This window comes from Somniosus microcephalus, chromosome 3 (genome assembly GCF_052327205.1).
Source record: "Somniosus microcephalus isolate GS21.2 chromosome 3, FLI_Smic_1.0, whole genome shotgun sequence".
In the NCBI taxonomy this organism is placed as follows: Eukaryota; Metazoa; Chordata; class Chondrichthyes; order Squaliformes; family Somniosidae; genus Somniosus; species Somniosus microcephalus.
Window position 1 is genome coordinate 298,156,568 of NC_140989.1, and position 15,694 is coordinate 298,172,261.

Below are 15,694 nucleotides of genomic sequence, written 5' to 3' on the forward strand. Positions count from 1 at the left end.
ATTGGGTGCCGAGAGCATGGTTACCATTAATGCCAAGCCCATCAGTCCTGTTTGAATCAACAGTACACCTTTAACTTGAGAATGCAGAACAGAAGCATCGTACTAGAGTTCCACAGACATTATGGGGGTGATTTTCATTCAGAAGTCAGGAAGGAGGCGGGACTACAACTTTCAGGGTTGTAGTTCCGCCTCCATCGAGATGCGGCCAATCCACGCGATTTTAACTTGATTGACCTTGTTGAGCCCGCCCAGCGGGCTCAGCAGGCCAATTAAGGGCCACCCGGCAACAGGTGACATCACAGACTGAAATTTCATCTATCAAGACGTTTTGACAGATGAAATATCAGTGTTTCACAGCTGTTTGAAGCTGTCAAACACTGACAGTCTTACTTCTAACCCGAGTCCTTCTACACAGACTCAGTTAGAAATCTCACCGGCACAGAAAGCTGCAGGCTGTCACTTTTGACAGTTCACAGCCATTCTGCTTTCTGTGCCGGTTAGATGATGGACTCCCGAAACCTAGAGGAAGGAAGGCTAAAAAGGTAAGTACAGGTAATTTAAACTTCTTTACACACTTTAGACACACCAAACACACTTACCTTTGCACTCATGCACCCATCACTCACCTGAACACTGACATCTCGACCCCTCCAAGTCCTTCAACTCGACGGCTCGACTTCTCTAACTTAGCGTGGTTTGGAGCCATCGGGAATCCCACACTTCAAGCTTTAAAATAGGGATTAGGCTAAAAACTGCCTGTTAACAGGCAGTTAATTGGCACTAATCCCTTCCCGCCTTGGGTAGGTGGGTCCCAGTGCGGGGCGGGTACCCGCCTCCTTTGAAACTTACATGGAGACGGGTTGGGGGCGGGATGGTGTCAGGACCCCCGAATTCGGGACTTTAACCCCCCCGCACGCCTCCAATTCCGACTCCATGGGTCAATGAAAATCGACCCCATTAACTGTTCATTATGTACACAGGAGCAGGATGATACTAATAAGATTGAAATTTGCTAAACATGCTTATTATCAAGGCATGATTGTATTTCCTTACCCATAGAATATAGACATTGAAATTCAGGACTCGCCGAACATCAGACTTATTTTACAGTTGTGATGTATCAAAGTGTCTCTTTTTGAAGTGAACACGGGAGTTGCCTACTACTAGTGCAACTACTTCTGGCCGCTCCTCCCACAAGTACCTTTCTGGCTATAACATAACACTTCATCGGCCGTGCCGATTAACCATGTAGAGTGGATTCCTGTTAGTGATCAGTTTGCCGGGTAGCCCTATTAATCAGTAAAACTGACAGATCAGTATATCAGAAGGTGATGATCCTGGATGTGTTCTGCTGATGCCATGAACCCCAACATGTACTGCACTGCTGAACACTCACCAGCACATTAAATAGCTGATTAAATAGCTGCTCAGCCTCTCTTCCTTGGTGTGCTGCTGAGAGTTAGAGCTATAAAAAGAATGTCAGTGCTTTTATGTCGTTCCATTCATTGCTCTTGGCCCAAAACTGACAATTGAGTGGAACACTGCCCAGCTGTTGAAAGTGCTGATGAATGACAAGCAACACAGCTCAGCAGTACAAATAGTAAATCATCCTTAGGATCCTTTACAGTTAGCACCAGCTAAAGACAATTAGCATCTTATTATTGTCATCATTCATTCATATGTTAGACAATGCAGATTAATGATGTTACAACTAAATAAATTGTCTTTCAACAATGGGAAACTGCCACTAAAGTCATCACTACAGAAGACTGTACTGATCACTACAAACAACTGCAATAATGTAATGCCAGACGTGTGGATTTGGAAATAGATCTTGATTATCAGAAGTGATTGATCACTACCATATAACAGGATTGTACTGGACTGGCAGTGTCCTCATACACTGATCAATCTATAGTGTTGCAATTATGTTTTATGAAAAATGTTTGCAAAAATCTTCTGAGCTTTAGGCCTTTAGTAAGAATAGTCTTGTCTTTATGGTGTGCACCATGCACTAGCAATCCAGTGATTCTGATATACAAATCACTGAGAGACGATGCAGAATAAATTTGCTATGTCAGGGTGTAAACAGCAAAATGTATTTTAGTATATTCCTGTATATGTCCTAATATACTGTGGTTCCAAATAGCTGCTTAATTGGGGAAAAAAAGATAAATTAAAACTGATTATTTTTATTGTACTATATTTAATAATTAACGCACGCTTTGCCACTTTATGTACAGTGTAAAAAAACTTTACAATTATCATAAATATGCACCTGAGCTTTCATAATATCCCCAATCTCAGAGGCATAACTTAGTTGTATTTTCTCTGTATGACAATGTAAAACCTCCCTCTCCTAAAACATGACACCCGCTAAGGCTGTGATCTGATTTCCTCCTCACGGTTTACAAATATGACTGACCTAATCCCGGCTATGTATGTACCTTGAAGCTGGTGATACACCAGGTCAAATGGAAAGGAAGGTACATGGGCTTCAAATTTATATTTGCAAAAGGCAGAAGAATTGCAGTGATGGGCCTCACCTCCTGGGGTACATTAGATTTCAGCTGAGCCAATTAAAAGGCAGTACAGGAAACTTTGGTTTATCTGGAGGTTGTATGTCCGGAATACTCGATCTAATGGCAAAAATCAGGAGCCGTTTTCTGTAAGTTTTTTTTAGATCTCGTTCTTTTTTTTTCCTCAGTCAGCCACTGCAAGGTCTGTAGCTATAGCAACAGCTTCAGCTAAAGACGCTTGCAGCTGCAGCCGACTCTTTAGAAGCTGTTGCTAAGCAACAGTGTTTGTTGTCAGATACGGAGATGAAAACCTCCGTATGCTTCAACATTAACTTTGTATGTCCGGCAGTTTTGATAGATCGGCAACACGCCGGTCCCGTCGGTGCCGGATATAACAAAGTTTCCTGTATGTAGTTGTTAAGTGATTCTGTTTCCCAGCCTCAATTACTTTACTTGGCAACCTGCTCCAGCTGTTGATCACTCTCTGCGTAAAGAAATAATTCCTGATGTCTGTTGCATGTTTGCCCTTTATGATGCAGATACTCCCTTGTCCCACTGCCCTGCCGTATCTCAAAGTATTGTTTCAGGTTTGTTTTCTCTATCCCATTACTCTATAAAGGTCCCTCAGAAACGTCTCTTTTTGAGGCTGATAATGTCTAGATTATTGAACCATTCTGTAAGGAAAGGGTTAATCAGACTGTCCTGAATGATTTCTCTTTATATTGTAATAATATTAACCTTTAGCCTTTGCTTGTTAAGCAGGGAGGTATAAGCTAATTTAAAGTATACTGTGCTGTGGGCCAGGACTGACCTTGCAGCAATGGTCAGTTGTGAAGTAATAAGATAATTAATTAAAGACGTGCCATTGCATACTGGTTCCTAAAGTTTCAGAGAACTTTAATCATTTGATAACAGTATGGAAAATGGTTAGTTCCATAAAGGAAAACATCTGGGCATACATCATCCTTTTTAATTGGTACCAATGATACAGAAACAAAGAGAGACTTATAATTAAAGGTTTTACTTGGTACCACAGCAATTATATGTAAAACTATTGAGAAGATAACAAAGTAAGAGAGTTATAACAATCTTGTTAGCCCAATGGATAAAAGAGCTCGCTAAGCAAGGAAAACTAAAATTATTGATAAGGGACAAGTTAATTAAATTCTCCTTCGTTTAACTTTTGTATAGTTCATTTAAGGCAGAAACATGTGATTTTCACATAGAAGAGGGTGAGATAAATGTATGAAAAACACTGTTTGTAATGAGTATTTGGATTCGTAAAGCCCTAAGATACTGAGCTCAGAACTGTAACCAGTTTGGATTCCCAACCAAACCATTAGGTGCAGTTGCAAGTATAACCTTTTTAAATGCATCAGGGTCCTTCGATGTAAGTAGGATCCCAAAGTCCCATTTATATCATAGGACCCCGATTCCATTTAAATAAAAGGGGCCAATCACCTGAAATAGGTGGGCATTTTAGACACCCAGCGGTAGGCCCCTTCTAAAATGGTGCCGGCCTTATCGCCAGCTGTAACGGGGCGATAAGGCGACTGGCCCAATTTTGAAGCCATTACCAGCCTGTTAACATCAGGTGAGCCCCCTCAAAATTCTTTCAACCTCCCCCATGGCAAGCTCTTCCTAACCATGGATGTGTCTCGTATTTTAACATGCATGCAGTCCCTTTCAATTATCCATATTTAACTTTATTTGCTACTGATCAGCAGGTACTGTGCAAGATTTTGGTTGCCTGCTCGGAGTCCACAGTATTCCCTAGCATGATTCCCTCTCCCTAACATCTGTCTGAGGCTGAACCATGCTGATCGCAACCCTGGTGTCATATTTGACTCTGAAATTAGCTTCCGACCACATATCCGCAGCATAACAAAGACCGCCTATTTCCACCTCCGTAACATCGCCCGTCTCCACCCTTGCCTCAGCTCATCCGCTGATGAAACCCTCATCCATACCTTTGTTACCTCTAGACTTGACTATTCCAACGCACTCCTGGCTGGCCTCCCACATTCTACCCTATGTAAACTTGAGGTCATCCAAAACTCGGCTGCCTGTGTCCTAACTCGCACCAAGTCCTGTTCGCCCATCACCCCTGTGCTCGCTGACCTACACTGGCACCCGGTTAAGCAGCACCTCAATATCAAAATTCTCATCCTTGTTTTCAATTCTCTCCATGGCCTCGCCCCTTCCTATCTCTGTAATCTCCTTCAGCTGCCCCCCCTCCCCCAGTATATCTGCGCTCCTCTAATTCTGCCCTCTTGAGCATCCCTGATTATAATCACTCAACTTTTGGTGGCCGTGCCTTCTGTTGCCTAAGCCCTAAGCTCTGGAATTCCCTGCCTAAACCTCTCTGCCTCGCTACCTCTCTTTCCTCCTTTAAGACGCTCCTTAAAACCTACCTCTTTGACAAGCTTTTGGTCACCTGCCCTAATTTATCCTTATGTGGCTCGGTGTCAAATTTCTTGTCTTAAAATACTCCTGTGCAGCGCCTTGGGACATTTTATTACATTAAAGGCACTATATAAATACAAGTTGTTGTTGTTGATGTCATCTTCAAATATAACTACTGTACTTGGCATAGAGATTACATTTCCCTATTTTTATATCAGGAACGGAAGGAACTCCAATCAGTGCCTCCCCCAATTGCGACCTCGCTCTCATTGTGACTAATTACTCCTTCCTTCCTTGATTCACTTATTTAATCATGTCCCTGTCTTATCGTTGATACCCATTAACTTTAGTTTGCAAAGGACTTCCTTGTGCAGTACTTGATCAAAAGACTTTTGACAGTCTAGGTACATTACAATCCCTAACAACCTGGGATGTCACTCTCAAGTCCATGCAGCTAATTAGACAAGATCTTGCTGTAGCTATGCCATGTTAGCTGTTAATTATTAGCTTATTTTTGTACAAGTAGTCTATTTTGTCTCTGATTATTGACTCATGGTTCAGATTATCGATTCACTTCACTCAGTTTTTCCATTCCTTTTTTAAATAACTAAAAAGTTATAACAGAATTCCGTAAAGAATCACTTTCCATATGCAGAGCAGTTAAGGGTAAAGTTTACTCTGGTGGACTAAACAGGATGTGTGAGAAGCCACAGTGAGGTTTTGAAAGCCTGACAACACAATGAAGGGCAGACAATTAAGTGCAAGAGAGAGACCAACAGCAAATTAACTGCAAGAGACAGCGGCAAGATATGCTCATTAAATACTTCACTTAATCTTACGATCACACTTACCTCAGTCCTTGGACTGATTGCTAGAACAAAGTTTACAATTTTTTTCTTTCCTTCTAACATCAGAGAGATCAGGTACACCTGACTCAATCAGCTGCAGGGCAGGAGCTCACTGAGCAGAGTGTGCTATCCTGTCATTGTGAGAATTCATCAGCTCAAGGCTAATGCAGCTGTCTGCATATACCCAGCCCTTCCATGCAATTGAAATAATAGGCTGCTGTTGCAGTGGATGCGATTCATACCCTCTATCCAGAACATTAACCTGACTTTTTCTTCAGATCATTCTTTTGATCATTGTCCAATGGCTTAAATCCTTGAGGTGTTAAAGGAAAGTTCCATGATAAGGTTTCAGTAGCTTTTCTGTGAGTTGTCATCTAAAAAATACACTCTCTTCCGCTTCCATTCATTCAATCTATGCCAGATCATCCCATTGCTTCACACTCTAACTCATTCTTTCTCAGTACCTCAAAACTGTGAAATTCCCTATCTCCGTGAGTCTTCATTTGCTTATAATCTGCAGGTTTTTGAAAACTAGGCTTCAAAACACCTCATCACGACTTCTTGATGAATCTGTTCAACTTTGATGGTGTCCTGACCATGGGTCCTTGCCTTTCATAGAATCATAGAAATTTATGGCACAGAGGTAAGTCATTCGGCCCATTATAGAGTCATAGAGTCATAGGGGGAGAAATTGGGTGAGTAGCGCCACTTGTTAGCGCCTAAAGAGGCAGGCAGTGGATGTAGCACCACTGGCTGCGCCTCCCGCGATATTGAGTTGGGACGATAATGGTGGCGTTAGCCTTTTGCGCTGCGCCGCCACCGATGACATCATCGGTGTGCGCAGCGCCCCATTCACGCCCTGTTCACGATATTTGGTTGCGAACGCTGCAGTTGTGCCATTCGCTACCCGCGCCCGGTTCACGGGGCCTTACAGTGCCGGCAGCGGCGCAAGTTAAGGTGGAGGTGCAGGGCGGCCGCCTTTTTCGGCGGCCACCTGCCAGCACCTCCGTCCCCAGCCTCCTGACCCCCCCCCCACATTGCCGGCTGTTTCCCGAGAGCCCGGCACTTCTCCTCGGTGCCGGACTCTTTTGCCGGCATTCACGATCGGGGATCGCGCTTTTGCAGGCCCCTCCCCCTTAACAATGGGAGGAAGGCCTGCAGTACCGCAGCGTGCCGTGCTGCAGCGTGTGGCGCTGCGGCACGTTGCGCTGCGATATTCAGTTTCAGCACCCTAAGAGGGACGCGGAGCGCCTCGAGCCTCGCCCCGTCTCCCTCTAGGGGCAATGAAACTGAATATCTGACGATCGCTGAAGACGCGAATGCTGCGCTAAATCCTGTGCTCAGGCGAACTTGGCGCCTCAATCCAATTTCAGAAATCACAGAAATCACAGAAACCTCAGAGTGCAGATAGAGGCCATTTCGGCCCATCGAGCCTGCACCGACACATATCCCACCCGATCCCCGTAACCCCTACACCAACACATATCCCACCCTATCCCCGTAACCCCACGTATTTAATCCCCCTAACACTAAGGGTCAATTTATCATAGCCAATCAACCTAACCCGCACATCTTTGGATTGTGGGAGGAAACCGGAGCACCCGGAGAAAACCCACGCAAACACGGGGAGAATGTGCAAACTCCACACAGACAGTCACCCGAGGCCGGATTCGAACCCGGGTCCCTGGTGCTGTGAGGCAACAGTGCTAACCACTATGCCACCATGCCATAGAGTTATACAGCACAGAAAGAGGCCCTTAGGCCCATCGTGTCCGCGCCGGCCATCAAGCCCTGTCTAATCTAATCCCATTTTCCAGCATTTGGACCGTAGCTTTGTATGCTATGGCATTTCAAGTGCTCATCCAAATGCTTCTTGAATGTTGTGAGGGTTCCTGCCTCTACCACCCTTTCAAGCAGTGAGTTCCAGATTCCAACCACCCTCTGGGTGAAAAAGTTTTTCCTCAAATCCCCTCTAAACCTCCTGCCCCTTACCTTGAATCTATGCCCCCTTGTTATTGACCCCTCTACTAAGGGGAAAAGTTCCTTTCTATCCACCCTATCTATGCCCCTCATAATTTTGTATACCTCAATCAGGTTCCCCCTCAGCCTTCTCTGCTCCAAGGAAAACAACCCCAGCCTGTTCAGTCTTTCTTCATAGCTGAAGCGCTCCAGCCCGGGTAACATCCTGGTAAATCTCCTCTGCACCCTCTCCAAAGCAATCACATCCTTCCTATAGTGTGGCGGCCAGAACTGCACACAGTACTCCAGCTGTGGCCTTACCAGCGTTTTGTACAGCTCCATCATAACCTCCCTGCTCTTATATTCTATGCCTCGGCTAATGAAGGCAAGTATCCCATATGCCTTTTTAACCACCTTATCCACCTGTTCTGCTGCCTTCAGGGATCTATGTACATGAACACCAAGGTCCCTCTGATCCTCTGTCTTTCCTAGGGTCTTACCATTCATTGTGTATTCCCTTGCCCTGTTAGTCCATCCAAAATGCATCACCTCACACTTTTCAGGGTTAAATTCCATTTGCCACTGTTCCGCCCATCTGACCAACCCATCGATATATCGTCCTGTCGCCTGAGGCTTCCCGCCTCGCTATTTACCACCCCACCAATTTTCATGTCATCTGCGAACTTACTGATCATACCTTTTACATTCACATCCAAATCATTAATGTAGACCACAAACAGCAAGGGACCCAGCACCGATCCCTGCGGTACCCCACTGGACACAGGCTTCCAGTCACAAAAACAACCTTCCACCATCACCCTCTGCCTTCTGCCACTAAGCCAGTTTTGGATCCAATGTGCCAAGGCACCATGGATCCCATGGGCTCTTACCTTCCTGACCAGTCTCCTATGCGGGACTTTATCAAAAGCCTTACTGAAATCCATGTAAACCACATCCACTGCACTACCCTCATCCACACACCTAGTCACCCCCTCAAAAAATTCAATCAAATTGGTCAGACATGATCTTCCCTTGACAAAGCCATGCTGGCTATCCCTAATTAATCCCTGCCTCTCCAAGTGGAGACCAATTCTGTCCCTCAGAATTTTTTCCAATAATTTCTCTACCACTGATGTTAGGCTTACTGGCCTGTAATTCCCTGGTTTATCCCTACTACCCTTCTTGAATAATGGTACTACATTAGCTGTTCTCCAGTCCTCTGGCACATCCCCTGTGGCCAGAGAGGTTCTGAAAATTTGTGTCAGAGCCCCTGCAATCTCCTCCTTTGCCTCACATAGTAGCCTGGGATACATCTCGTCCGGGCCTGGGGATTTATCCACTTTTAAGCCTGCTAAAACCGCTAGTACCTCCTCCCTCTCAATGCTAATATGTTCAAGTATATCACAGTCCCCCTGCCCGATTTCTATGTCCACATCGTCATTCTCCATAGTGAACACAGATGCAAAAAATTCATTTAAAACCCCACCTACACCCTCTGGCTCTGCACACAGCTTGCCACTTTTGTCCCTAATGGGCCCTACTCTTTCCCTAGTTATCCTCTTGCCCTTAATATACTTATAAAACACCTTAGGATTTTCCTTTATTTTGCTCGCCAGTGTTATTTCATGGCCCCTCCTCGCTCTCCTAATTTCTTTTTTAAGAATCTCCCTGCACTTTTTATACTCCTCTAGGGCTTCCTCTGTCTTTAGTCCTTTGTATCTGCCAAAAGCCCCCCTTTTTTTCCTAATCCATTCTCGTATATCCCTTGACATCCAAGGTTCCCTGGGCTTGTTGGTCCCACCCTTGACCTTTACGGGAACATGTTGCCATTGTACTCTCTCAATTTCCTTTCTGCCAAAAAAGAGCTATCGAGCCTAATCCCACTTTCCAGCTCTTGGTCCGAACCTTGTAAATTCTGGCACTTTTTAAATGCGATGAGTGTTTCTGCCTCTACCATCCTTTCAGGCAGTGAGTTCCAGGCCCCCACCACCCTCTGGGTGAAACAAGTTCTCCTCTAATCCCTCTACCAACTACCCCAAATTGATGCCCCCCGGCCACCGACCTCTCTGCTAAGGGAAACAAGTCCTTCCTATCCACTCCATCTGGGCCCCTCATAATTTTATACACCTCTACCAAATCTCCCCTCAGCCTCCTCCACTCCAAAGAAAACAACTCCAGCCTATCCATCTTTCCTCACAGCTAAAATTCACCAGTCCTGGCAACATCCCTGTAAATCTCCTCTGTACCCTCTCTAGTGCAATCACATTTTTCCTGTAATGTGGTGAGCAGAACTGTACGCAATATTCTAACTGTGGCTTAACTAGTGTTTTATACAGTTCAAGCATAACCTCCCTGCTCTTGTATTCTATGCCTCGGCTAATAAAGGAAAGTATCCCATATGCCTTCTTAACCACCATATCTACCTGTCCTGCTACCTTCAGGGATCTGTGGGATTGCACTCCAAGGTCCCTTTGTTCCTCTACACTTCTCAATATCCTACCATTTATTGTATATTCCCTTGCCTTGTTAGCCCTCTCCAAATGCATTACCTCACACTTCAAGGATTAAATTCCATTTGCCACTTTCCTGCCCATCTAACCAGTCCATTGATAACTTCCTGCACTCCATAAGTTTTCTTCCTCACTATCAACCACACGGCCAATTTTTGTATCATCTGCAAACTTCTTAATCATGCCCCCTACATTGAAGTCTAAATCATTGATGCCTACCAGAAAAAGCAAGGGACCTAGTACTGAGCCCTGTGGAACCCCGCTGGAAACAGCTTTCCAGTCACAAAAACACCCATCGACCATTACCCTTTGCTTCCTGCCACTGAGCCAATTTTGGATCCAACTTGCCACTCTTTTCTTTTGTATCCCTGGGTATTTACCTTCTGACCAGTCTGCCATATGGGACCTTGTAAAAAGCCTTGCTGACATCCATGTAGACTACACCAAATGCCCTACCCTCATCGCCCCTTCTTGTTACCTTCTCAATAATTTGCCCACCACCGTGGTTAGGCTGACTGGCCTGTAATTACTCAGACTATCCCTTTCTCCCTTTTTAAACAATGGTACAATGTTAGCAATCCTCCAGTCCTCCGGCACCATGCCTGTAGCCAGAGAGAATTGGAAAATGATGGTCAGAGCCTCTGCTATTTCCTCCCTTGCTTTTCTTAACATCCTGGGATACATTTCATCCGGGCTGGGCAATTTATCTACTTTCAAAGATACTAAACCTTTTAATATTTCCTCTCTCACTGGTTATTTCATCTAATATTACACACTCCTTCTCCTTAACTACAATGTCTGCATCGTCCCTCTCTCTTGTGAAGACAGTCGCAAAGTATTCATTAAAAAACATACTCATGTCTTCCGCCTCCACACACAGGTTACCTTTTTGGTCTCTAATAGACCCTACTCTTTCCTTAGTTATCCTCTTGCTCTTTATGTATTTATAAAACATCTTTGGGTTTTCCTTGATTTTACTTGCCAATATTTTTTCATGCGTTCATTTGGATGCCTCAATTAAAAAAAAGGCTGCATATACAGGAAACTTTCGATTTACCGGCACCTAAATAACCAGAAATCTCAGTTAACTGGCAAAATTCAGGAGTAGATTCAGGTAAGTTTTACTTCATATTGTACTTGCCTTCCTCGATCTGTTGCTGTGCAAGGGTGTGGCTGCAGCTGTTGCTAAGCTACAGAGATGCTTGGAACTTGTGGCCATTGTTCTGAACCTGTTGCTAAGCAACAGGGTTTGTTGCTTTATACGGAGTTCTCATCTCTCCGTATCTTTTACTATAGCTTTCGGTTATCTGGAATTTTTGATGAACCGGCACCACGTCGGTCCCGTCGGTGCCGGATAAAAAAAAGTTTCCTGTAGTGACACCACAAGTCCCGGCCAGAATGGAGATGATTGGTTAATTCCTCCGTCATTCTGTTTTTAAAACCACAAGTCCTGCCCCACCTCCAACTCATTGGTTGACGCAGTCAATAGTCACTCCGTTTGTTTTAAGGGTACCACCCATGACCAAGAACACTGATACTAACACAACAGAGAGCTGCAAATCTAGGACTAGAGCAGAAATATAAAATTCAGATGTTTCCAGACAATTCAGATTAGTGACGCTGCTTACTTCTGATGTTCACCAGAACATAGCATACATTTCTGAAATTAAGACATCTTTTGAAGATGGATGTATCCCTAGGAAAGGAATCTGTTTTTAAAACATTCATTATGAACATTAATAAAGAAATGGAGGTTGGTGTTCTGAGTTAAGTTATCAATCTCAGTGCTATATTACGAGCAATTCTATGCTATATTTCCAAGTACAGAAAGAACTGAGCCGAGACGCACTGCCTCAGATTCATTTCACAGACCTGTAAACCATCAGAAAGAAGGGACACTCATCCACCAACTTGACTGGATTTGAACTCTGGACTTTGAGATACAAAGTAGACACTAACCCATTAAACCACCCAAAGCCTTATTTATTTATTGATCTATGTATAGTTTCTTATTAAATAGGAAATAATTAAATAAGATCTGATTTTAACTCCGGGTGGGAAGCCAGTGGCAATGGACCAGCAATCCTGCACAGCACTGTGAGTCAGACACCCAGCAGATTTTAACTGGCGGGCCTTATTTGAATGCCGCTGGCCAGCTGCTCCCCGATTTGCATTTATTAATGAGCTCCTGCCAGAGCCTGGCGGGCGCTTCATCCGCTGCCAACGCTAATGGTGTTAGAATCGGTGGAAATAGAGCAGGAAATGGAGCCACTTCCTTTTAACTGCTCCCCCACTCCATTCCTATCCATCAGGGTAAGTTAAAATTGCCCCTAAAGTTCATAGCCTATGAATCTTTCTTTAAATAGGGTTAACATAAAATAAGATTTTGAGTACAACTGTTAAAAGAATAAACATGGTTACTTTGACCAAAAGAGCTCTTTGGATTTATGACCTCAACTTTTACCCATTTGGACATAAACAAAAACTAACAATCATATTAAAAGACACTTTATATTAAATCCATCATAACACATTTTCAGAAAATCAAGTGTTATCAGAGCAGATTGGCTTGAGATAAAGGGTGGATTTTTTTCTTTTTTTCTAACAATGTCCTTTTCTCCCTGAAGGCACTAACTCAAGCTGGGCTATAGCGCCACAGATTCCGACAGACCTTCAGTACATCATCCAACTCCCTGCTCTTCATGTGTGAGCCCAGAGTTTGAGTATTGGGAGGCTTCTCAACTGAGGAGGACACATTCCAGCTGAGCCCAATCGTGACCTCACCTGACAGCGACACACGTACTTTCCAGCAGGGGTTACTGGATATCAATCAGGCGCAGGCACCTGGTTGACTTTTCCAATTTTGGGATGAGAGGTACCGAGGCCAATTATTCTCACTGCCACCCCAGCTGAGATCAGTAAACTCCGCATAAGAGACATTTTAAATTAAATCCAGAAGACCATTTCTTAAAAGCAAGTGTTGTAAGAGTGACAGAGCAATTTCACTGTGGAACATGGTGGATTTGTCAACGCAGTATGTGAATTACTGCACTGAGGGGTATTTATTAATACAGTGAGCCCCTGCATTACGCAGCATGAAGAGGCAACTACAACGAGCGCCTACCTTTCTTTTTGGACTCCTTTCTTGTGTTGGCTCTGACAACCTGTTGAATTTCTGTCTCCGCTGACATCCTAGTTAAATCTATGTCCTCTTCACACGCTGTGCACACGCAGACCCAATATCACACCCAGGTTCATTTATAACTACTCTGTGATAATAGGTACCAGTCCAGCAGACACTTTTATCCCAGAGAGCACATTTCACTCACTTCTGCTGAGGGCTGCAAGAGAAAAGAAAATCATGATTTTAGATTTTTTTTTAAATCAGATGCTTATTGGTACAAAGGTTAGAACATTTGATAAGAAATCACTCATAAGCAGTAACTCATTTCTGATTATTTTTGTTTTCAAGGATATAGTTTTGCTCAATTAATGTTCTGTCTCCGTTTTCCTTCTCATCAATTGTATGATATGAACTTAGAATTGTATTTTAATAACTCCCCTACTCCTCGGATAAAGAATCATTAAACATTGGATCATAAAATATAAAAAGTATATATATTTTTAATATTCTATGCATCTCACAAAGCAATTTTGTTCAATTTAGTCCCCCAATTTCCTACTCTTTTCCCCCCTCCTTTCCCTTAGTGGAGGAGTCATGTATAACTGCACAGGTGTCAGCATGTGTGAGTCTAGACAGTGAGCTTTGACAGGCTAAGACCAATCCTGTCCTTCGCTACTGCCTACACATGTGCTTTGCAGTGAGGATTATTGGATAGCAATTAGGAGCAGAAACACAAGATAATTTTTTCTATTACCTTACCTATTTTTCCACATCCTCAGCCTTGGAGCACTAAGGCCAATCAGAGCACCCCTATTTCCCTATTTGGATGTACTGATTTAACTCATAGAGGCAGGGAATCAAACTTGGGACCTTCTTGATATTGGATTCACTGAGCCATCAGAGAAATGGCTAACTGCATAGAACACGGTCACAATGCAGCTGACGAGGATGCGTGGGTTAATGATAACCATTTCATAAAATAAAACTGTTTTTCCCCATTAACTGATGCAATTTTTCCAGCAATGACAACAATATGTTGACTTTCTTTAAATAATATTCAGTCTATGGTTTTATATTCATATAAACAGTGGAAAATTATGTTGATTAAAGAGAACTATATTTTTATGGAAACACAAATTACCACGGTGTCCAGAGTTTCCTCTTTTGATTGCTGACTATTTTGTATATTCCAGCATTTCATTAGCATTATTAATTAATAACTGACCACTCAAACCAAGATTATAATTATAAGATGACAAGCACCAGCAACGCAGGTTGCCCTAAAATACAAGTACACAGAAAAACACTGATTGCTGTACAACACTTAGATTATAAGCAAAGAGCAAAACGATCTGACTTCATCTGAATTTATTTGATAACCGTGAAATAGTGAATGATCCTTGCTGTCAACCCCAAACTATTTATTACTCTGTGTGACATGCCTGCGAGGTTGCATTAACTATGACAATCACTGTGACCGTGTTCATTATGTTGTTACCAATGAAGCTATTAATGGTCGATATAGGACACAGCTCAACCACCATTATCATTGCTGAAGGACAAATGCAAAATATGTAGGTTACTTTTATTTTTGGTGTTCCTTTAACATGTGTTACATTTTTATGAAATGGTAAGTTACTAATTAAAGTAATAATGTCATAATGCAAAAAAAAGTGAGTGAGAAGAGCCAGCAAAAAGCTATATTATTTTGGTAACTATTACATTGTGTGCTAGTGATGTGACAATGAAAGTTTTTTTGGTGAGAGATCTAGATAAGGGGCTAAGGTTGAAAAGAAGAGGAAAAAATGGAGTACATCAAAATTTGAATCTTAGGAAAAAGAAAAAAGAAAAGTTAGTACATTACTGACCAGAGTAGGATTAATAAAATAGAGAACAGGATAGGCTGCAGTGGAGAGACAAATTGGAAACTGCAGATGAGAAGATTGTTTTTGCTTGTATCTTGTTCAAGAGTCTGAGACATGGGATCCGTGTTCAAGTTTTGAACTGACTTCAGCATATAGAGAGCTGAGAGCTGTTATAATGCTATATTTTGATAAACAAAGAGAAAAGGTTTTGTCATTTTCCACGAAGGTAATTTACCTCTAACTACACCTCAACTCTAACAACATGTGTGGAATAGACAAGTAATGGACAAGGTATTTGCATTTCTGTGACAAAGGCCGCCCAAGAGCTGGTTACTTCTGCTTCAACAAACTCAAGCCAAAACATAAACTTGACCCCAGATCATAATACTGACACATCAGTTATTACACTATATCAAACAAACCATGTTAAATTTTATTAACCTTATTGTCTGATTACTGTACA

At 42.9% G+C, this 15,694-nt stretch overlaps 1 protein-coding gene across 6 annotated transcripts in view; it reads right to left on the reverse strand.

Moving 5' to 3' along the window:
* The window catches only part of LOC147122084 (disabled homolog 1-like), a 454,991-nt gene that overhangs the window by 262,306 nt on the left and 176,991 nt on the right, over positions 1-15,694 (reverse strand). The window contains exons 1-2 of one of the 6 annotated variants that reach the window (XM_085982827.1): positions 15,235-15,604; positions 13,367-13,583 (exon numbers count right to left, since the gene is read on the reverse strand). In XM_085982827.1, the coding sequence (XP_085838953.1) occupies positions 13,367-13,433 (67 nt within the window). In that variant the 5' untranslated portion in view covers positions 13,434-13,583; positions 15,235-15,604. Of the gene's footprint in view, positions 1-13,366; positions 13,584-15,234; positions 15,605-15,694 lie in introns of those variants that run through there. The other 5 variants (XM_085982822.1, XM_085982824.1, XM_085982829.1 and 2 more) reach the window with 5 other exon arrangements.